The 18,219-nt window shown below is 40.8% G+C and overlaps 1 protein-coding gene across 4 annotated transcripts in view; it reads right to left on the minus strand.

Annotated features, from left to right (window-relative positions):
* Positions 1-18,219, minus strand: part of FKBP15 (FKBP prolyl isomerase 15) — a 191,840-nt gene that overhangs the window by 143,307 nt on the left and 30,314 nt on the right. For all 4 annotated transcript variants that reach the window (XM_029612643.1, XM_029612642.1, XM_029612644.1 and 1 more), the window contains 4 exons: positions 12,993-13,142; positions 10,547-10,615; positions 2,552-2,695; positions 1,822-1,949 (listed from right to left, as the gene is read on the minus strand). In XM_029612643.1, coding sequence (XP_029468503.1) covers positions 1,822-1,949; positions 2,552-2,695; positions 10,547-10,615; positions 12,993-13,142 — 491 coding nt within the window. The remainder of the gene's footprint in view (positions 1-1,821; positions 1,950-2,551; positions 2,696-10,546; positions 10,616-12,992; positions 13,143-18,219) is intronic.

Here is an 18,219-nt window from a genome sequence, read left to right on the forward strand (position 1 = left end):
ATGTATGTACCTAAATATTTAATATGCCCATGTGCCTTTTTTTAATTTAAAAAAAAAAAAAAAAAAAAAGGTCCTTCCCATTCATCTCACACAGAAGGAAGCATTGCCTTACTTCAGATTTTTCTTAAGTGACAAGCCTGCAAAGGGACAAACTGTGCAAAGAGATCTAAAAGGTACTGGAAGAGAGTGTTGAGGTTCAGTGAAAAAGAGAACCATATCATCCACAAACAATCTGATCTTATGTTTAAATCCTCATATGACAGGTAAAGATCTCAATTTGACTGCCAGTGGTTCAATCAATAAAACATATAGAAGAGGGGAAAGGGAGGCATCTTTATCTAGTACCACTGGATAAATCTTTTTGTATTGATTTACATAAATTGAATAAACAAAACATAAGCATCTGCATCAACACCCAAAGACATCACATATCTTCCATCACAAAAACTAAACAACCCATAAATCGTCCATATGAAAGAGGGGATATAACAAAGAAAGTAAAACATCATAAAGGAAAGAGATAGGATAGAGAATGGAGTACAAAATTTAACATCCGAATTCCCCCACATTAATAGATATGCGTTTCCCCAAATCAGTTCTAACCCTTAACAGAGATGAATGCTTCCAAATGAAGTGGATCGTAAAATACTAAATTTCTTTTCAGATCAATAAATTTAACCCAGGGGAATTTAAGGAAAAAGGTGGCCCCAATGAAGACCACTTTCTAGTTCAAAGAAAGAAAATGTTTTCTTCTTATTTGTGTCTCATGGGAGACGTCAGGAAAACACATTTTATTTCCACAAAAAGAAAAATCATTCTGGCAATACTTGAGCCAGCAAGTGTTCATTACTGCATCCTATAAAACTTATTACATTTCCAACACTGCAGCTGCATATCCTGTCTTGCTAGAAACAGTCATACAGCCACTACCAGCATGGACACTATGGCAACTGTTTCCAGTGACCAATATGACCAATGTCGGTCATATTGAAGAGAGGAAAAACTCCTAGTGACTGTGAAAGTAGAATAAGGATGCAACCGTAGCAGAAAGCCAGACAGCCCCAGGGTGTGACAGCACTGCTGGAACCCATCAAGGGACTCTCAACGCTCACTGAAAAAAGTGCATGAAGTACAACAAAGATACCAAACATGAAAGAAACCTACCCTACCCCTATCCACAACTCCACCCCCACCCAAAATATCAGCAGACATCTTTTGTTGAGGCCCTGCCCTGAAACTGGCGCATACTGGAAAGACCAATAGGTCAGTAAGGGAGCAACAAGAACGTTCTGATAAAAATTGCTGCACCTGCTAGAAAATTAAAATGTTATATTTCTCTTTCTAACTTTTTACCTTACAGTTCTATCTTGTGAATGTCATAAAACTAAATGGCCTCAGACTTCCAGATGAAACCTCAGCAAAAAGCTGACAAATTTTCCCTCTTAAGTTTACAAAAAGAAGAAACCAGTGTGCCTGCTTTTTTAGGCTTCCAGCTAAAATGCAACCTGGTCCAAACTGGCCAACAATCCATGAGCCTTCATTTACAGCTTCCTGAATTTCCATCATCTTTTTCCTTCTGTAAACAGCCATTGCAGCAACAGTCAAAGGATTCCCACCTCTTATGGTTCAAAGAGCAGATGCTAGGCCTGGAAATTGTACATATGTCTGACACATGTTATTAGACTTGATCATGCTCTCTGTTTTTATTTGGCTCCTGACAACAGAATAAAACCATTAATTCAAGAGTTTTACTTGTTTCTTTTCAAATACCTTGATGAGGCAAAATCTCTCTTTAAGCTGCAGCCTTGCTAAGTCGCTTACCCAGGCTTGGAGGGAGGCAGCATAGGAGGCTCCACTGAGAAACCATCTGTGCTGGACACTGGGGATGGTACAGTAGAGTCCCTGGAGTCAATACTCTGCCTGTCAGGACCAGAATCCTTAAACTTTACCTGAAACACAAAATCAATTACCAAGATTTCACAAAATAAAAAGCATTGGATCATTAATGTAGGGATGAAAATAGCTAGAAAACCATTTTCTTTTTAAATCTCTAACATACTAGTTTCAGGGGTGGAAATTTATATTTAGAATAAACAAAAAACAAAACAAAGCACGCTATACATATTTTTTAACCTAATTTTTGTTTCTCCTTTTTAGTTTTGCTCTCCCCTTCCTCATGCAAAGATTTTCCCTGCTGATCTTCCTCCCTTCTTCTGCAGGCACTGAATTTTAAGCGCATGAGTGACTGGGTTTTCTTCCAGCCCTGACCAGTGCTTCTTCTTAGTTAGACCACAGGCATATAATCAGCTTTTTATCCATCCATCACAAGCCAAAAGCTATGTTGAACTAAGGGCCTGATTTACTAAGGTAGTAGTTCTCAACCCAGTCCTCAGGGACTGCTAGACTAGTCTGGTTTTCAGGATGTCCAAAATTTAATATGCAATAACTACTTATTGCATGTTCGTTACAGACATCCTCAAAACAACACTGACCAGTCAGTCCTTGAGGTCTGGAACAGAGAACCAATGCAACTCAAAACATTTTCACTTACCCGTTTCACTTCCACTTCAAACACCAGGGTTGAGTTGGGGGGAATGCGACCAGCGACTCCCTGAGACCCATAGGCTAAGGCAGGTGGAATGATGAGAAGTCGTTTCCCTCCTTTCTTCAATCCTACCATTCCTTCTTCCCAACCCTTTTGAAGAGGAATATCATTAGATACCTAAGCAGGTCTCGTCAAATAGGAAGAACTGACCTTATAGGAAATTTATTAAAACATACACAACCTATATTCAAAAAATTGTATAACACACAGACGGTAAATTACAGTAAAACATAAAAAAATTGAGCTCTAACACCAAAACAAAGCATAAGGAAAAATGTCCAGGAGATATTCTCAGAGGTTAGCAGCTCAAGTCACACATATGGGTCATGTAATTTGCATCACTTACATTGTTGAAGAAATATCAATAGAATTTATAAGTTACACTTCCTTCCCCCACATGTACACATACATGAATACGTTTTTGTGCATTTGTGCTGGGGACCTTAACAATAATAAACCAACTGCCAGTCAGTATGATTTGCTGAGGAAGGAAGTGAGAAAAAAATGGGCTAGTCCCAAGCCTCAGGGTGGTATGCTGCTATATACAGGAGATCTGAGTTCAATTCCCAAGTCCAGCTTTTGCTCCAGGTTTAAAATCCAATTTACCAGGGGTCAACTTACCAGCAGTTATCCCCACTTTGCTGAAGAGAACTCACATTTTTGCCCATTACTGCCTGGGCCTTTTTCAATTACAGCAAAAATTCCCACTGTGTCACAGGATAGCACCATGGTTTTAATCCAGGTGACAAAGCTTTGACCCTTGTGAGCCCAATTATCTGACCAGGAAGGTTGTGTTTCGAGAGGCTGTCACTTTGGCCCATAGACTCAGTGAGCTACATAGCAGTTGCAATACCTGATTCTGGTCATTACAGTTCTCAGAAGGTGCTTTGAAAGCATCAATACAGCTCTGTCAATTTCTTGTGTGATCTGTTCTTGTGCCTAATGAGGGTACTGCTTCAGTTAGAACAGGAGTCAGAGCAAAGTGACTCTTGGGGGTAGGGATCCATGGAGCTGAAAGCATCACCCATGGGAATCTGAACAGGCTTAAGCCCAACATGGAAAGCTGGACAAGCCTTTGGGTGCAGCTCTTTCATAACATGCTGAACTTCAACAATCTCTGAGCCCTCTGCTGATGGGAAGCATCAAGATCTTCGCCTGAAGTCCATTCTCTTGCTTCATAAGATCATAAAAATTGCCATAATGTTTCAGTATCCTGTTTTCCAAACGGGGCCAAGTCAAGTATCTGGTCAATAGACTCCATGCTGTTTATCCCAGGGATAAGCAGTGGATTTTCCCCAAAGACATCTTAAACCCAGCTACACCAAATAAATAAACAAACAAACCACTTTATCACATCCTCCATCAGCCAGAGTTTAATTATGTGTTGAGTAAAGCAAATATTTTCTCCTATTTGCCTTAAATGTATTATCCAGTAACTTAATTGCATGTCCCCTAGTCTCTGTACTTTTTGAAAGAGTAAAACAACTGATTCACATTTACTTGTTCTATTCTACTCATTTTAGAGATTTCTATCATATCTCCTCCAAACTGAAAAGCCCTAACCTCCTTAGCCCTTCCTCTTCTCCAAACTGAAGAGCCCTAAGCTCTTTAATCTTTCCTCATATTGGTTGCATTCTCTATACCTTCTCGAAGGAAGAAATAAGGTTGACATCCCCTGAGGAAAGACCGCTGGTCTGAAACGTGGCCTCGTTGGGCGGACGGTAACGCCATTGAATTAACAGTTTTCAATGTTTTCAGAGAGCGCATGTGTCAAATCAATACCTTGCAGTTCTATTGTAGCTACACTGTCTCATAAGAGTTCATAAAAAACAAAATAAATTAAATATTGTTGGAAGACTTAATTCACGCTTAATTGATAAAAAAAATAAAAAGGTCGGTGGTGGATAGTTCACGATTATAAAATCTAAGCACGTTACCAATTGGTAATGGCTCTGGAGTAGTATATGAAACTTTCCACTGCTTCCTTAAAAAATTTTTTCTTCAATTTATGCAGAAAGAACCTTTTCAATACATACAGTAAAATCACATGGTTTGGAGTTGTATTGAATTTAATTGAAAAAATTGATGAGTAATAACATAAGAGGTGATATAATTGAGTTTATTGTTTAATTTATACTGTGGATCCCTCCATAAGATTGAATCTGTGTGTTTGGGTGGTCTGGAACAAGACGGGAGCTTCACCTATACCAGCCCCATTCCCTGCAGGTTGAGCCGTTGGGTTCCAGGGACCAGCAGGACTTAGGTGAGGGTCCCCACAGAGGGTACAGGATAAGAAAGTCTGGGGCTAGGAAAAGGTCAGGACGAGCAACTGTCAGTAGCGAAGTAGAGGTTCAGGCAGGCAGCAAGAAAGACAGAGTCCGTAACTAAGGTCAATGGCAGGCAGGAGAGAGTAGTCCGGTTCCATTGCAGGGATCAGTACTGAAGTTAGGCTGAAGACAGGATAAACCAGAGGAACTGGACAAGGCAGGACGGGCTAAATGAGGTAAGGCAAGCCAGAGTAGACAAGGCAGACTGGACAAGGCATGGATTAGGAATGCAGGAGCAACATGTACTGCAATCAAACAGGAAGCTCTGTTGTTGAGGCAAGAAAGGGAGTGCAGTTGAGGCTTTTATACACCATGTGTTGTCATCAGAGCACACCAGCTAGTCTGTTTCCCACCTTGGGGACTACAAAGCACTCCACACCGTGCTCACTGATACCTAGAAAAGCCCAAGGAGCCGGGATTTTTGTGGCATCATGGTGGCATTCTCACCGCTTTGGGGGCAGTCAATATCCTGGGGCAAGTGCTGCCATGGGCGCCCAGGGAGCGGGAATGCTGGTAGCATCAGGGCGGCGTTCTTGCCACTTTGGAGGCAGTCTGTATCCTGGGGGTGAGTGCTGCTGGTCATGAGACGACCCTGCAAACAGCCAACATTACATTTCCTACCTGCATCACTTTGCCCTTGTCTACATTAAACGTCATCTACCATTTGGATGCCCAGTCTCGCAAAGGCTTCTTTCAATTTCTTGCAATCTTCTTGTGATTTAACAACTTTGAATGATTTTGTATCAGCAAATCTGATTATCTAACTCATTGTTCCCATCTCCAAGTCATTTATAATTATGTTAAACAGCAGTAGTCCCAGAACATATTCCTGGGCATTCCACTATTCACCATTGAGAAAGTTTGCCATTTAATTCCTACTCTTTTTTTCATCTTTTAAGCAATTCTCAATCCACAATAGAACACATTCACCTATCTCATGACTTTTTAAATTTCCTCAAGCATCTCTTATGAGGTACTTTGTCACTTTCTGAAAATCCAGATATATCAACTGGCTCACCTTTAATCAACACCTTCACTATTCTGCTATATTTTTTTGAAGCAAAATCCATATTTGCTTTGTCCTGTTTAAAATATGACTACATGTCCAGTAATTTTGTTCTTTTTAATAGTTTCAACCATTTTTCCTGACGTCAGACTCACCAGTATAACTTCCTGGATCACCCCTGGAACCCTTTCAAAAACTGGTGTGACATTGGCCACTCTCCAATCTTCAGGTACTGTACCTAATTTTTTTTAAAATTTACTTATTTACTGAATTATCCGTAACAATACAAAGCAATAAACACGCTTTGTATGGAAACACTTGGAATCAAAAAGAACAAATTAAGTTACACTTAGTAAATAGAGAAAATAAATCCAATTCTAGGTCAAACAAGATAAAGGAGGAGGTAGGAAATAGAAGGGAGAATAAGGAAAAGAAAATTAAGAAAAAACACTTATGTTCTCTGCTTAATTAACAAATTCCTCACTGACAGTTAGGAAATGAAGATATTAATCTTTTAGAATCTAAGAAAAAGACTGCAGTTGTTCTGGGGCAAAGAAAATGTAACACTCATTATTAAATATAGCAACAAATATACAGGGGCACTTAAGCAAAAACATAGCACCAAAAGATAAGGTTGCTTGTCTGAGAGACAAAGTCTTTATGCCTTTCCTGCACTACTTTGGATAAATCTGGAAATATTCTCAAAGGTTGATCGTAGAAAGAATTTAAATTCCTGAAATAAAGTCGCATCACCTTATTCAGGTATGCTTCTGAAACAAGAGACCAACAGTTCCTCCCCCTCTAAAATTTCTGGTCCAGAGTTCTCTAAGAAATTAGTCAGATTAAATGGTGAAGAATGTGAAGGCTGAATTATCGGTGCAATGTGATAAGAGACAGGCAGAAAATATATCTTATTGACCAAACGAATAGAATCAGATTCACAATGCAATGTCTCTTAAAAAAAAAAAATTAGATGTCTGGATCTATTTTCCAAAATATTCCATACGTCTTGACAGAGCAAACTTATCCTTAAGCAAAGAGCCATTCAAAGTTTTAATTTCTAAAATGTCCTTTTCAAAAACAAATTTTTGATGTGTGCTCCAAAATTTGACCCCCATGTTGTGCCACCATGGGTTTTAATGAAGAGGTTAGAATGTCAATCTTTCTTTCACAATTCCTTATCTAGAGTCCAAAATGTGTCATCAGTTCCCAAATGGAGTCTAATGTGACCACCTTTGGTTTAGGTGGCATAAGAAAGGACTCATCCTATGGAGCAGACTCCTCAATCCCGGTTATAGATGACCTCGAGACCACCATTCTGGGAGTCTCATCCTCCACTTGCACAGCTTAGTCAGCTCACTGGAGCTACTCGATCCACCTAGCAGTAAGCTAGCTGAGGATGCCATGGACACAGATGCCCCCTCCTGAGCTGGCACCACAATAGAATCAAGTGACGATGAGTCAGGCAGACAGTGATTCATGTCTCCATGCCAGAAGCTGGCACTGCTCTAGAATACTAAGTGAGACCTCTTCCTCTAGCTGCTCCCTCACCTAGACACCGACAAAAGGGAATTCTTCCCTCTGCAGAGCAGAGTCCCCAGCTGCTGGAAATAAGATTCACTGCTGACTGAGGAGTAGATCAGGATCCAGAGGAAAGACCGACTTTCCCTTTGCATTTAAGAGGAATCATACCGGGTAATTTCAAAATAAAAGAAAACAAAATGCAGAGCAGCTTATCCCATCCTCAGTCATTCCATCTTGCTTCTTCCCCAGAAGCAGAGCCTTGACCCCTGTTCCTAATTTTAATGAGCGTATACAGATTACTTATAGTAGGTCTGCAATTTCATTTTTTAGTTTTTTCAGTACTCTGGTCTAGGTGATTAACTACCTTCATTTTATCACTTTAAACACAGAAATAGAATGGCAAAGCACAAGTATATGGCCTATCTAGTCTGCCTATCCGCTCATCTAATTTAGCTTTACAATTCCTCAGAGATCCCCTGTATTTATCCCATGTGTACTTGATTCTGATACCCTTTGTCTTCACCAATATCTTATCTGTATACAAATATTTCCTCTTACTCCTTTCATCCATATCCCATGACTCCTTTTTCTAGAACCTTCTTTCCATTGAAAGAGACTCACCTTCTGTGCATAGAAGCCTTGAAATATTTAAATGGTTTTTATCATGTCTCTCCTATCTCGCCTTTCCTCTAGGGTATTCATTTATATTAACAACCTGCTAATCAGTTGATAGGGTATTTTGAAATCTTTCTGCTCCATCTGCTCTTTACTAAAAAGGCACCTGGGCTACACTTTAGCATTTACTGCAACCTATCGGGATACCCTAACTTCCCTGTTTTGTTAGCATCCTTCAAAGATGTATCATTCAGAACCATGTGCTTCTGAGTGATTGTCTGCTTTTCCTCCATTATCTAGTTTAAAAATTGCTTCATCTCCTTTTTATAGGTTAGTGCCAGCAGCCTAGTTCCCTTCTGGTTAAGGTGGAGCCCATTCCATCAGAATAGGCTCCCCCCCCTTCCTAAGAGTGTCCTCCAGTTTCTAACAAACCTATAACTCTCTTCCCTACACCATCATCTCATCCATGCATTGAGACTCTGGGGCTCAACCTGCATCTGGAGTCTTGCACATGGAATAGGAATTATTTCTGAGAATGCAACCCTAGAAGATCTGGATTTCAGTTTTGTCCTAAGAGCCTAACTTTAGCCTTCAGAACCTCCCTATGTCATTAGTACCCACATATACCATGCCAGCTGGCTCTTCCCCAGCACACTCTAAACTCATCTAGGTGGCACATGAAGTCAGCTACTTTCACATCAGGCTGGTATGTTACCAAGCGATTCTCATGCCCACCAGCTACCTACTTTCCTAATGATCGAATCACTCACTACACTGGCCATCCTAACCTTTCCCTCCTGGTCCTGGAGACACATCCGTCGTGCAAGAGGATAAAGCATCACTTGGAAGATAAGTCCTAGCCACAGAATCACCTCCTGCCACACCAAGCTGAAGGTCTCCTGCTAGGTGACCTTACTCCTTCAAAGCAGCATAAGGGTTGCTAAACTGGAGTTGGGACCACTCTAATATGTCCTTGAAGGTCTCCTCTATATACCTCTCTGTCGGTCTCAGCTCCTCCAAGTCTGCTATTCTGGCCTCCAGAAACTGGACATTCTCAGAGCCAGGAGCTCTTTGCACCAGATATACACAATCTCTCACCAACAGGTAATCATACATGTGACATTCTGTACAGAAGACTGGCAGGCCTCCATCTCATTGCTGGGCTTCTGTCTGATTCTTAATTTCCTGAGTTGATAAAGTCTTAGAGGTTAGTAAGGAATAGGTATGTCTCAATTTAAGGGTTGCTAAATGTAATTAGAGTTTTTAAATGTATTTACTGGGTGATTAATGTTAGTTGGTGAATGACCAGCAGCAGGATGAAAATTAGGGTTAATTTAATGTTGTTTTAAGTAACTAAATGACTTATTTTGAAGACTTTGCTCTTAGTGAAAGTGATAATCTCTATATCAAAAAATAAGACTGCAGAGGGTGGGAATCAAACTAGTAACCAGTTGCCAAACACCAGTACTCTCATAGTCTCAGATCAAGCAAGTGACCGCTATAAACTCACACACTGGCAAAGAAATAATCTTTAAGCTAGAAGACAATATAAATAGCCAGTAACAGTTTAACCCTCCAAGATATTTTTTCAATTTTGCCTCAAGATTTAAGTGCTTCTTCCCAGCAAGTCCAAAGCATCAGCAGGTGAAGGTTCTGCTGTCAGCACTCTCTTTAGACTGAAAGATTTGAGTTGTTTCAAGCGCTCAAGCAGTGAAGGAAATAAATTCTTGCTCTAAGCTTTAATGCTGTGCTGAGGAACTGAAGTCATCAAGGATTGCTTGGTCATGGCTTGAGCACCAGCTGGGCTCAACATAGCAACTAGAACCTTGATTAGAGCCGAGAGGCAGGTATTAAGCCTCTCCTGCTTGCCCTGAATTACTTGAAGCAAAACCTTTGAGCATATGCCACAATCAGAGATGTTGTGACCTGTCGTGAGGCAAGAATACAATCTTCTTGATAAAAGCATGGAGAATAACTCTTGAAACTGTTGCCACACTTCAATGGCATTTCCCAGCAAAAAACAGCAGAAGGGAAATCATAGGAAGGAATTTCCTACAGGTACATTGACTTCATGGGGAAAAAAGAATCACAGGCCTAGTATTACATGTTTCAGAAAAGCAAAAGGGCTTGCTGTGATAAACACATTTTTTAAATCTTAAAAACAGGCCAAAACAAGATACCAAAGAGAATAAAAATAAAGATCTTAAAAATAAACACAAAAAAATATCAGAGAGAAAGTGGCAACAAAAAAAAAAAAAAAATCCACAAAAACACACAAATCTAGAAACATGCCTCTTCGTGGATGACAGAGCTGCTGTTGGTTTTGGTTTATTGTCACATAGGTCCCCAACTAAATGTGCTCAGACCTTTCTCCGATGCAGAGCACATGACCCATGTATACATTTTCACTGATGCTGCTTGAAATCACAAACACACATTACAGGCAAAGTAATAATGACAATGGTTTACCTTAATGACTTTCCCAGATCCCAGTTTCAGGCGTAACAGTTTGTCTTTGTTTATGTTTGAGTCAAATACCTAAAGAATAAAATACCAATATAGGAAGAAGTCATGGTCAGGTCACTGCAAGCCCAGACAATCCAGTGGCTCAGTGACAGTGCTTAGTGCTGCCATACAGAAGACCTTGGCTAGATTCCCAAACCTGGCTTCTGCTCCCTGAGCAGGGGACAGTGTGGAGGAAGCATTCATAGAAACATAGAATATGACAGCAGATAAACACCATTAGGTCTATCAAATCTTTTCAATTTCATTTGTAGGTCAATGCCATAGATCCCAGTTGATTTCTGGTTTTCTCTTCATTTACTGACAACTTGGGATAGAAGATTTGGATGCACCGCATCCACTGTATACAAATATTTCATGCATACTCATTGTGGATATCCTGAAAACCTGACTTGCTAGGTGTGTCCAGAGGACTTAGTTGAGAACCCCTACTCTAAGGCATACATCTCATATGGCTTTTGGTATAGGCCCTCCACCGTTTTGGTATCCCCTCTCTAGACCACCTCCAACCTGTCTATATTATTTCAGGAGGTATGGTCTCCAGAACTGGACATAATATTCTAGGTGAGCTCTCTCAACCTGACTGAAGCATTACTACCTCCACTGGTTCTGCATCTTACTATGCACACTACCAACCCTCTTGGCTCTGGCCACCACCTTATTACACTGTTTTACTTCCCTGTGATCATCAGACACAATCATTTTGAAGTCTCTCTCTTGGGTAGTTGATATTGGTTGGTGGATGTCAGTATCTTACTCAAGTATTCCTACACTCCAAAAGCATAATTCTGCACATTTTTTGCACTGAATCTTAACTACAAAGTACTCAGCCATTCTGAGCTTCTTGGATCACATCTCATTCTGTTTATTCCTTCAGGGTTGTCTGCCTTTTGGCAGATGACACCAAGATCTGCAAGAGTAAACTTTTCCTTCCAGTCCTTCCATGACAGAATTTTATAAAGATACTGAATAGAGCTGGGCCCAATACAGACCCCTGCAGTATTCCATTAATCACCTTTCCTTCCTGAAAATGAGTTCTACTTACCACTACTACTTTGTTTCTATTACTCAAGCACTTTCTAATTTAGTCCACTACCCTAGAGCCCATTATGAGGCTGCTTAGCCTATGTGAAATAGTATCAAAAACTTTGCAGATATACAATAAAATAAATATAAAAAAGGTAATGACATCCAATGTCCACCCCTGATCTAACTCTCTAAGCACCCAATCAAAGTCCTCAGGATAGGGAGTCCAGTTATACAATGGTGATACCGACTGTCTGAAATTTAGGGTGCACATGCACAAGGATCAGGAGGGAGCTGGAGTCTATGGCCCCTGGCCAAGGACCATCACTGTATTGGCTGGGCAAGATGGGAAGGTGATTTAAAAAGTAGGGGGAGAAAATCTAAGCAGTTGCAAATGAAAAGTCATGCTGTATAGCCCCAGTAGAGACTGGTTTGTAAACAGAAGAGAAAAACTACTGGACCACAAAGTGGTGCTACTGGAGGTCAGTAAACTGATGTGAACTGGGTACTGACCTGTGAGACCAGAGCACGTGTTGGCAGTAGAGCAGAAGAAGGAAGACAGAGGGAACCCCCCTCCCCAACAATGCTCAAATCTTCCTGTGCTTCCAGAACCAGAAGGCCTCATTCTATCTGTGGCTCCCTAAGTCATTCCATTCACTGACGAAGATTCACTGGCACTGTCAATGCTTTTTTTTTTTTTTTTTTTTTTTTTTTAATATATTGCTCCAGTACTATGGAATAAATTACCACAAGTCTTACAACAGGAAAAATACATCACGCTGTTCAGGAAAAGGTTTGCCACGGTTTTCACATGTAACAATTCTAGCTAATGTGTGATTTTTGGGATTAATATTATATTCAGATTTCATTATATGCTTTATGTTTTTGTTGGTTGTGTTTGTTGATATTGTAAAATGATTGTAAATTGCTTTATAATAAATGTATTAAATATTTTTCTTTTTATCTTCTCTGGACTCTGTCAACTGCTTTAGCTCCCTCATTACCTCCTGCTCGCACACAAACAGGAAACACTTATGTGAGACAGCAAAAGGATATTCCTGAGATTTGTGATGAGGCTGAGTTTTTAGAGTATACACCTGACCAACATGCTAAAAGGAGTAAACACATAAATCTCATGCTAAGATTTTACTTATGAGAATCATTTACTTCCAGGCCATGAAGTCAGACAAAATGGAACTATTTTTCATCAGCTGCACTGAATTTTGACGCAAAATAATTTGAATCAAATAACAAAAATTCTTAGATTATCAATCTACCTAGAAAGAGTACTGTATCACTCACAGCTTGATATGCTAATACTCCATTTCTGACGAATTTGGTTAACGTAGGAAATGTTCTTCCTCACCTGTCCAAGTCCATTGTTTTGAAATAACCAGCCTGTGTAGGACACCTCCATCAAGTCTCCTACTTCCACCGCCTGCCCTTCTCCCAATACGAGGTCCTGATAGAGTACAGAGTCAAGGGAGGACTTGCTGTTACACTTGGCAATGCAGATCTGCAGAGAAAAATTATACTAGGCAGTGAAAGGAATTCCCATCAATAATGGAGTAAAAAGGTTTCTGCAGAGATGCCTTTCAACATAATCTCAATTCAGCTGTAAAAATAAATAAAAAAATTTAAAAAAAAATCTTACATTTTTGACTAGTCAGAATCCATGCAGATTTTCTTCCACTCACAGTTACCTCAGCCATTCTCCAGTTAGTAGCCCCACGCCACTACTACTTTTAAACAAAATCAGGCAGACAGAACATCTAGACATTACAAGGACAGCCTTTGGCCAGAGGCCACAAACTGCAGCTCCCTCAGAAACCCAGCTAATATGGATCCTCAGTCTGGACAATGGATGTCACCATTGAGCAATGGCTGCTACAGCATCCCCAGACAGCCCACAAAGCAAACACTGGATCCAAGAATCAAACTCAAATCTGTCACTGGGCCAGCTTGAAACAAGCAGATTTTAAAGAGATATTTAAAAAAAAAAAAAAGGTTTTTTTTTGTTTTTTTTTTAAAACACTGGTACTCTCAGCTGTCTCCTCTACCCCGACCTTACCTTGAGAGCCCCTCAGGGCTGGTCTTCAGGGGCCATCATTGTAACAAGGCTGTCTTCGTTCTATACTGGGCCTGAGTGACTCAATTTTGCAGCAAACCCAAGCTCTACCACAAGATCTGAACCTAGACTCGCCACAACATAGTGCACAACATTGTGTCCTGAAGCACAAGGCCAGCCATCAACTCCATATTTTTTTTATTTTTTTACAATTCTTTTTTATTGATTTTCATATAGAAAATTTAACAATTCGGTAGGTGAACATCCTACAATAATATTCCTCCCCCCAAGCATTTTCATTAATCCATAAGACTATGTATTTATGGTTGCATATGAGCAAATTGCTTATTCAACTCTTAGGGTTTAAAAAAAAAAAAAAAAATCAATAAATGCAAATACAACAGAGGTTTATACGGAATAGATTTAAATTCTAAACAGATAAACTGTAGGGAGATCTCTCATGTTTACCACAGATGCATCAATTATGAATTATAATAGCCATGTACAGGCCAAATTCTGACAGGCCCCAAAAAGGCACTGTCACAGCAAGAGAAGGAACTTTGCCCAGGTGAACTTTAAAACCTTGTCTCTGTGGAAAATGAAGAGGCCTTGTACTGATACACTAAAGCAGGGGTGGGCAATTCCGGTCCTCGAGGGCTGCAAACCAGTCAGGTTTTCAGGATATCCTTAATGAATATGCATGAGAGAGACCTGCATACACACTGCCTCAGTTGTATGCAAATCTATTTCATGCATATTCATTAGGGGTATCCTGAAAACCCAACTGGTTTGCGGCCCTCGAGGACCGGACTTGCCCACCCCTGAACTAAAGGATACTGGCAGGCTGGTGTCAGAACAGATGCATATAAAGGAGCAACATCAGCGAGCCTATTGATCTCTACCCTCCATCTACTACTTGGCATGCATAACCTGTTCATCTGGACTTGTCTGCCTGTATGAAGAGGAAAATAAAGTTTTTAGAATTTTAGATATAGGATCTACTTCTGCTGCACTTGCCACTTTTTCAAACTTGAGCGTTAATGGTTCTAATGTTAGAATAAATAATAAAAGTGAGAGGACAACCTTGCTGTGCTCCCCTAGATAATATGAAGGGTTCAGATATCATTCTGTTAGCCCACATTCTTGCCTCAGGATTGAAATAGAGCACTTGAATATAATCATAATACGGCCTACAAAGCCATATTTAATTTTTAGATTGGACTAAGAAACCCTATCAAAAGACTTTTTCTGCATCGAAACCTATCAATATAGGGTCTTTAATTTTCCAATAAATACAGAATTCCAGCAAGGCCAATAACCTGTGAACAATAACCTTCAATCTTCTTCCCTGCACAAAGCCTACTTTCCCAACAGATATCGAAATTGGCAATATATATTTTAGCCAAATCAGCTAACACTTTGGCATATAATTTGATGTCTAAGTTAAATAATGAAACTGGCCTATTTGGGGTCTTCCCCCAGTTTAGGGAGAATGATTATATTAGCACTTTTTAAAAGATGTTGGTATATATCCATTGTCAATCATCTCTTCAAATGAAGTCTGAAAACTCTGAACCTCTTGCTCGTTTAGTGATTTATAAAACTGAGAATTCAGGCTATCAAGACCTAGTGATAGTTGTTGGAGCTCCAATATAGCCAATCCATTTTCTTGGTGATGCATAGGGGTATTCAAATATTCTAATTGTGAGGATGAGGTTCCATGTAAGGAGATGTTCGAAAAAAACTTGCACCTATTTATCAGGCATACATTTTTATAATATTCTCTAGAAAGCTTACAAATATATTTTGAGGATGTAGTTCACTCTGTCCCTGTACCCTTTAGAGTTGTAATAAAAAGTAGAACCAAACTTGGATTTTGATAAGTTCGCTAAGATCTTCTGTTTTATTTCCATATAAGAAAAATTTGTCATTAAGCACATATGGTGCTGTCAAAAACTTAGACTTCCCCTCCATTTTAATAGAAATATCTGTCATTTCCTTAACTTGTTACCAGATGATTTCTACTAGCAGCCTTTAATATTTTTACCAGCAATTTTGTCCAAGAAAACTAAGAAATAAAGCAGAGTTGCATATCTGTAACAGGTGTTCTCAGAGGACAGCATGATGTCAATCCTCACAAATGGATGACATCATCCGATGGAGCCCGGCATGGCAAACATGTCAAAATGTCTAGAACTTTGACTGAGCCTCGCTAAGCATGGCAAGGTGGTCTCTCTCATCCAGATTTAGTACCTTGAGTGAGTGCATATGCATCCTTTTCAATGGGCTTGCTTTCCAAGTGGAATCCCCAGTCCCAAGACTATACTGTGAGATATGATCTTCCACTCCCTAATTCAGGAACTATTGGTGGGGCCTCAAGGATCGATCCAGTGCATCTGCCAACACATTCTCCATGCTGGCCAGATTAATCTGAGCAGTATCCATTGAGAGATTGCTCAGCTCCACATCTGGAAGCCTTTTGACATGTAAGGTTTGACCCCATACCTTCCTGCTTGATGTGATACATCGCCACTTGGATTGTCATCTGGACAAGGACAACTTTGTTGGACAGCCGATTTCTGAAAGCCGAATCGTCTGTAGCTCCAGGACATTTATCTGACCAGGAGGTTCCTAGGTGGACCAAGAATCCTGGGGGTAGAGCCCATCTGCATGAGCCCCTCCACCCAGGATGGATGCATCTGTGGCAAGAACAATTTGAATTTGAGAAATCTGGAAAGGGATTCCCTGTACCAGATTGGAATTGTCCCACCACCAGGACAGTGTCCCTCCCTTCATTATTATGAAGTTGTGTGATATGAATGCAATCCTGCAGGATCCGAGTGGCCTGCAGCCACTGGGACCTTAACGTTCACTGGGCTCTACTCAAGTAAAAACGTGCCAAGAGTGTAAGGTTGCAGTCATATGGTCCAACAGGCTCAAGAGGTTCCAAGCTAAATATCTGCTGACTCACCTGGACCTCTGTCGTAATGGCCATCAAGGTGTTGGCCTGTTGCTGCAGGAGGAAAGTCTTTGTCCAAGTCATGTCTAGCACAGCTCCTATAAACTCCAATTGAGGTGATAGGTTGAGGTGAGAGACTTGGGATGGTTGATGACAAACTAGTAACTCCAACACCTGAACAGTCATGCGTATAGACTCCTTGGCTCCTGCCCAAGATGTACTCTTGATCAGCCAATTGACCAGACAGGAAAACATGTGCACCTCCAGTTTTCTCAGGTGCATCGCCATCATGGCTAGGCGCTTTGTGAAGACATGAGGGGTGGACATAAGTCCAAATGGCAGAATAAGGTACTGGAAGTTACAGTTTCCCACCACAAATCTGAGATATTTCCTGTGACTGGGGAATATCTCGATGTGAGTGTAGGGATCCTTGACAGTAAGAGAACATAGCCAATCCCCTTCTTGAAGAAAGAATTAAGGTGCCCAGCGAAATCATCTTGAGCTTTTCCTTTTTAATGAACTTGTTGAAGGCCCTTAAGTCTAGGATGGCATAGAGACCCATTTTTTTTTTTTTTAATCAGAACATGTGGCATAGAATCCCTCCTCCCTCTGCCCTATTGGAACTGGCTTGGACTCTCTAGTCATTAAGAGGGAGGAGCACTCTTTCTGAACAATGCCAAAGCCTCACTCATCCAAAGTTATACTGGACCACTAGTTCACATAGAATCACAGCTGCTCCTGTCCAGCAGGTCCTCTGGTATGGATACAGGGATCCTGGCTATAGTCTCTGTGGTCCAAGTCAAAACCCCATCCCAGGTGTTGGTTGGGACACCATCTGAGGCTTAGGCACCTCTATTGCCTGGAATGGTTGCAAGCAGCCTGCTGTGCACAGGACTGAGGGAGTGGAGGATAGTACCTCAGGTGACTGAAGTGCTTCCTCTGCCTCAACCTCAGATAATTCCTAGAGGAGGGCAGGTCTGGAGTGGCCGTGGAGAGCGGATGAAGCATTGCGTAATGATTTTTGATCTGTGCCACCGCATCCTTAACTCGATCTCTGAAGAGATTCTCTCCAGTACACAGCATATCAGGGAGTCTTCCCTGTACCTCTGGGCAGAGTACAGAAGCATGCAGTCAGGCAAGTCTGCATGCACCTATCACAACAGCAGCAACTCTTGATGTTACTTTGAAAACATTGTCGGTCAAATGAACCCTATGTTTTCCATATTCCAGCCTCTTTGACACCAGTGATTGGAGGGTGTCTTGTTGCTTCTGAGGAAGCTGTTCGGTCATCTCTTGCACCTATCTTCAGGATGGCCTACATATACTGGCTCATGAAGAGTTGGTAGGCCACTATGAGGGCAATGTGTATGGCACCCTGAAACAATTTCCTCCTAAGATATTCATGGTTCTGGGATTTCTCCCTGGAGGCACCACAGAGCTGGTCCTAGAACACTTGGCCTTTTTGAGAGAGGGAGGATTTGACTACCATAGACTAGTACGGTAGCCAACACCTGTCAAATCCAGGAGCTTTTGGACAAGATATTGCATCCGCCTTCTTATTTACGG

The sequence above is a fragment of the Rhinatrema bivittatum genome, chromosome 8 (genome assembly GCF_901001135.1).
Source record: "Rhinatrema bivittatum chromosome 8, aRhiBiv1.1, whole genome shotgun sequence".
Lineage (NCBI taxonomy): Eukaryota > Metazoa > Chordata > Amphibia > Gymnophiona > Rhinatrematidae > Rhinatrema > Rhinatrema bivittatum.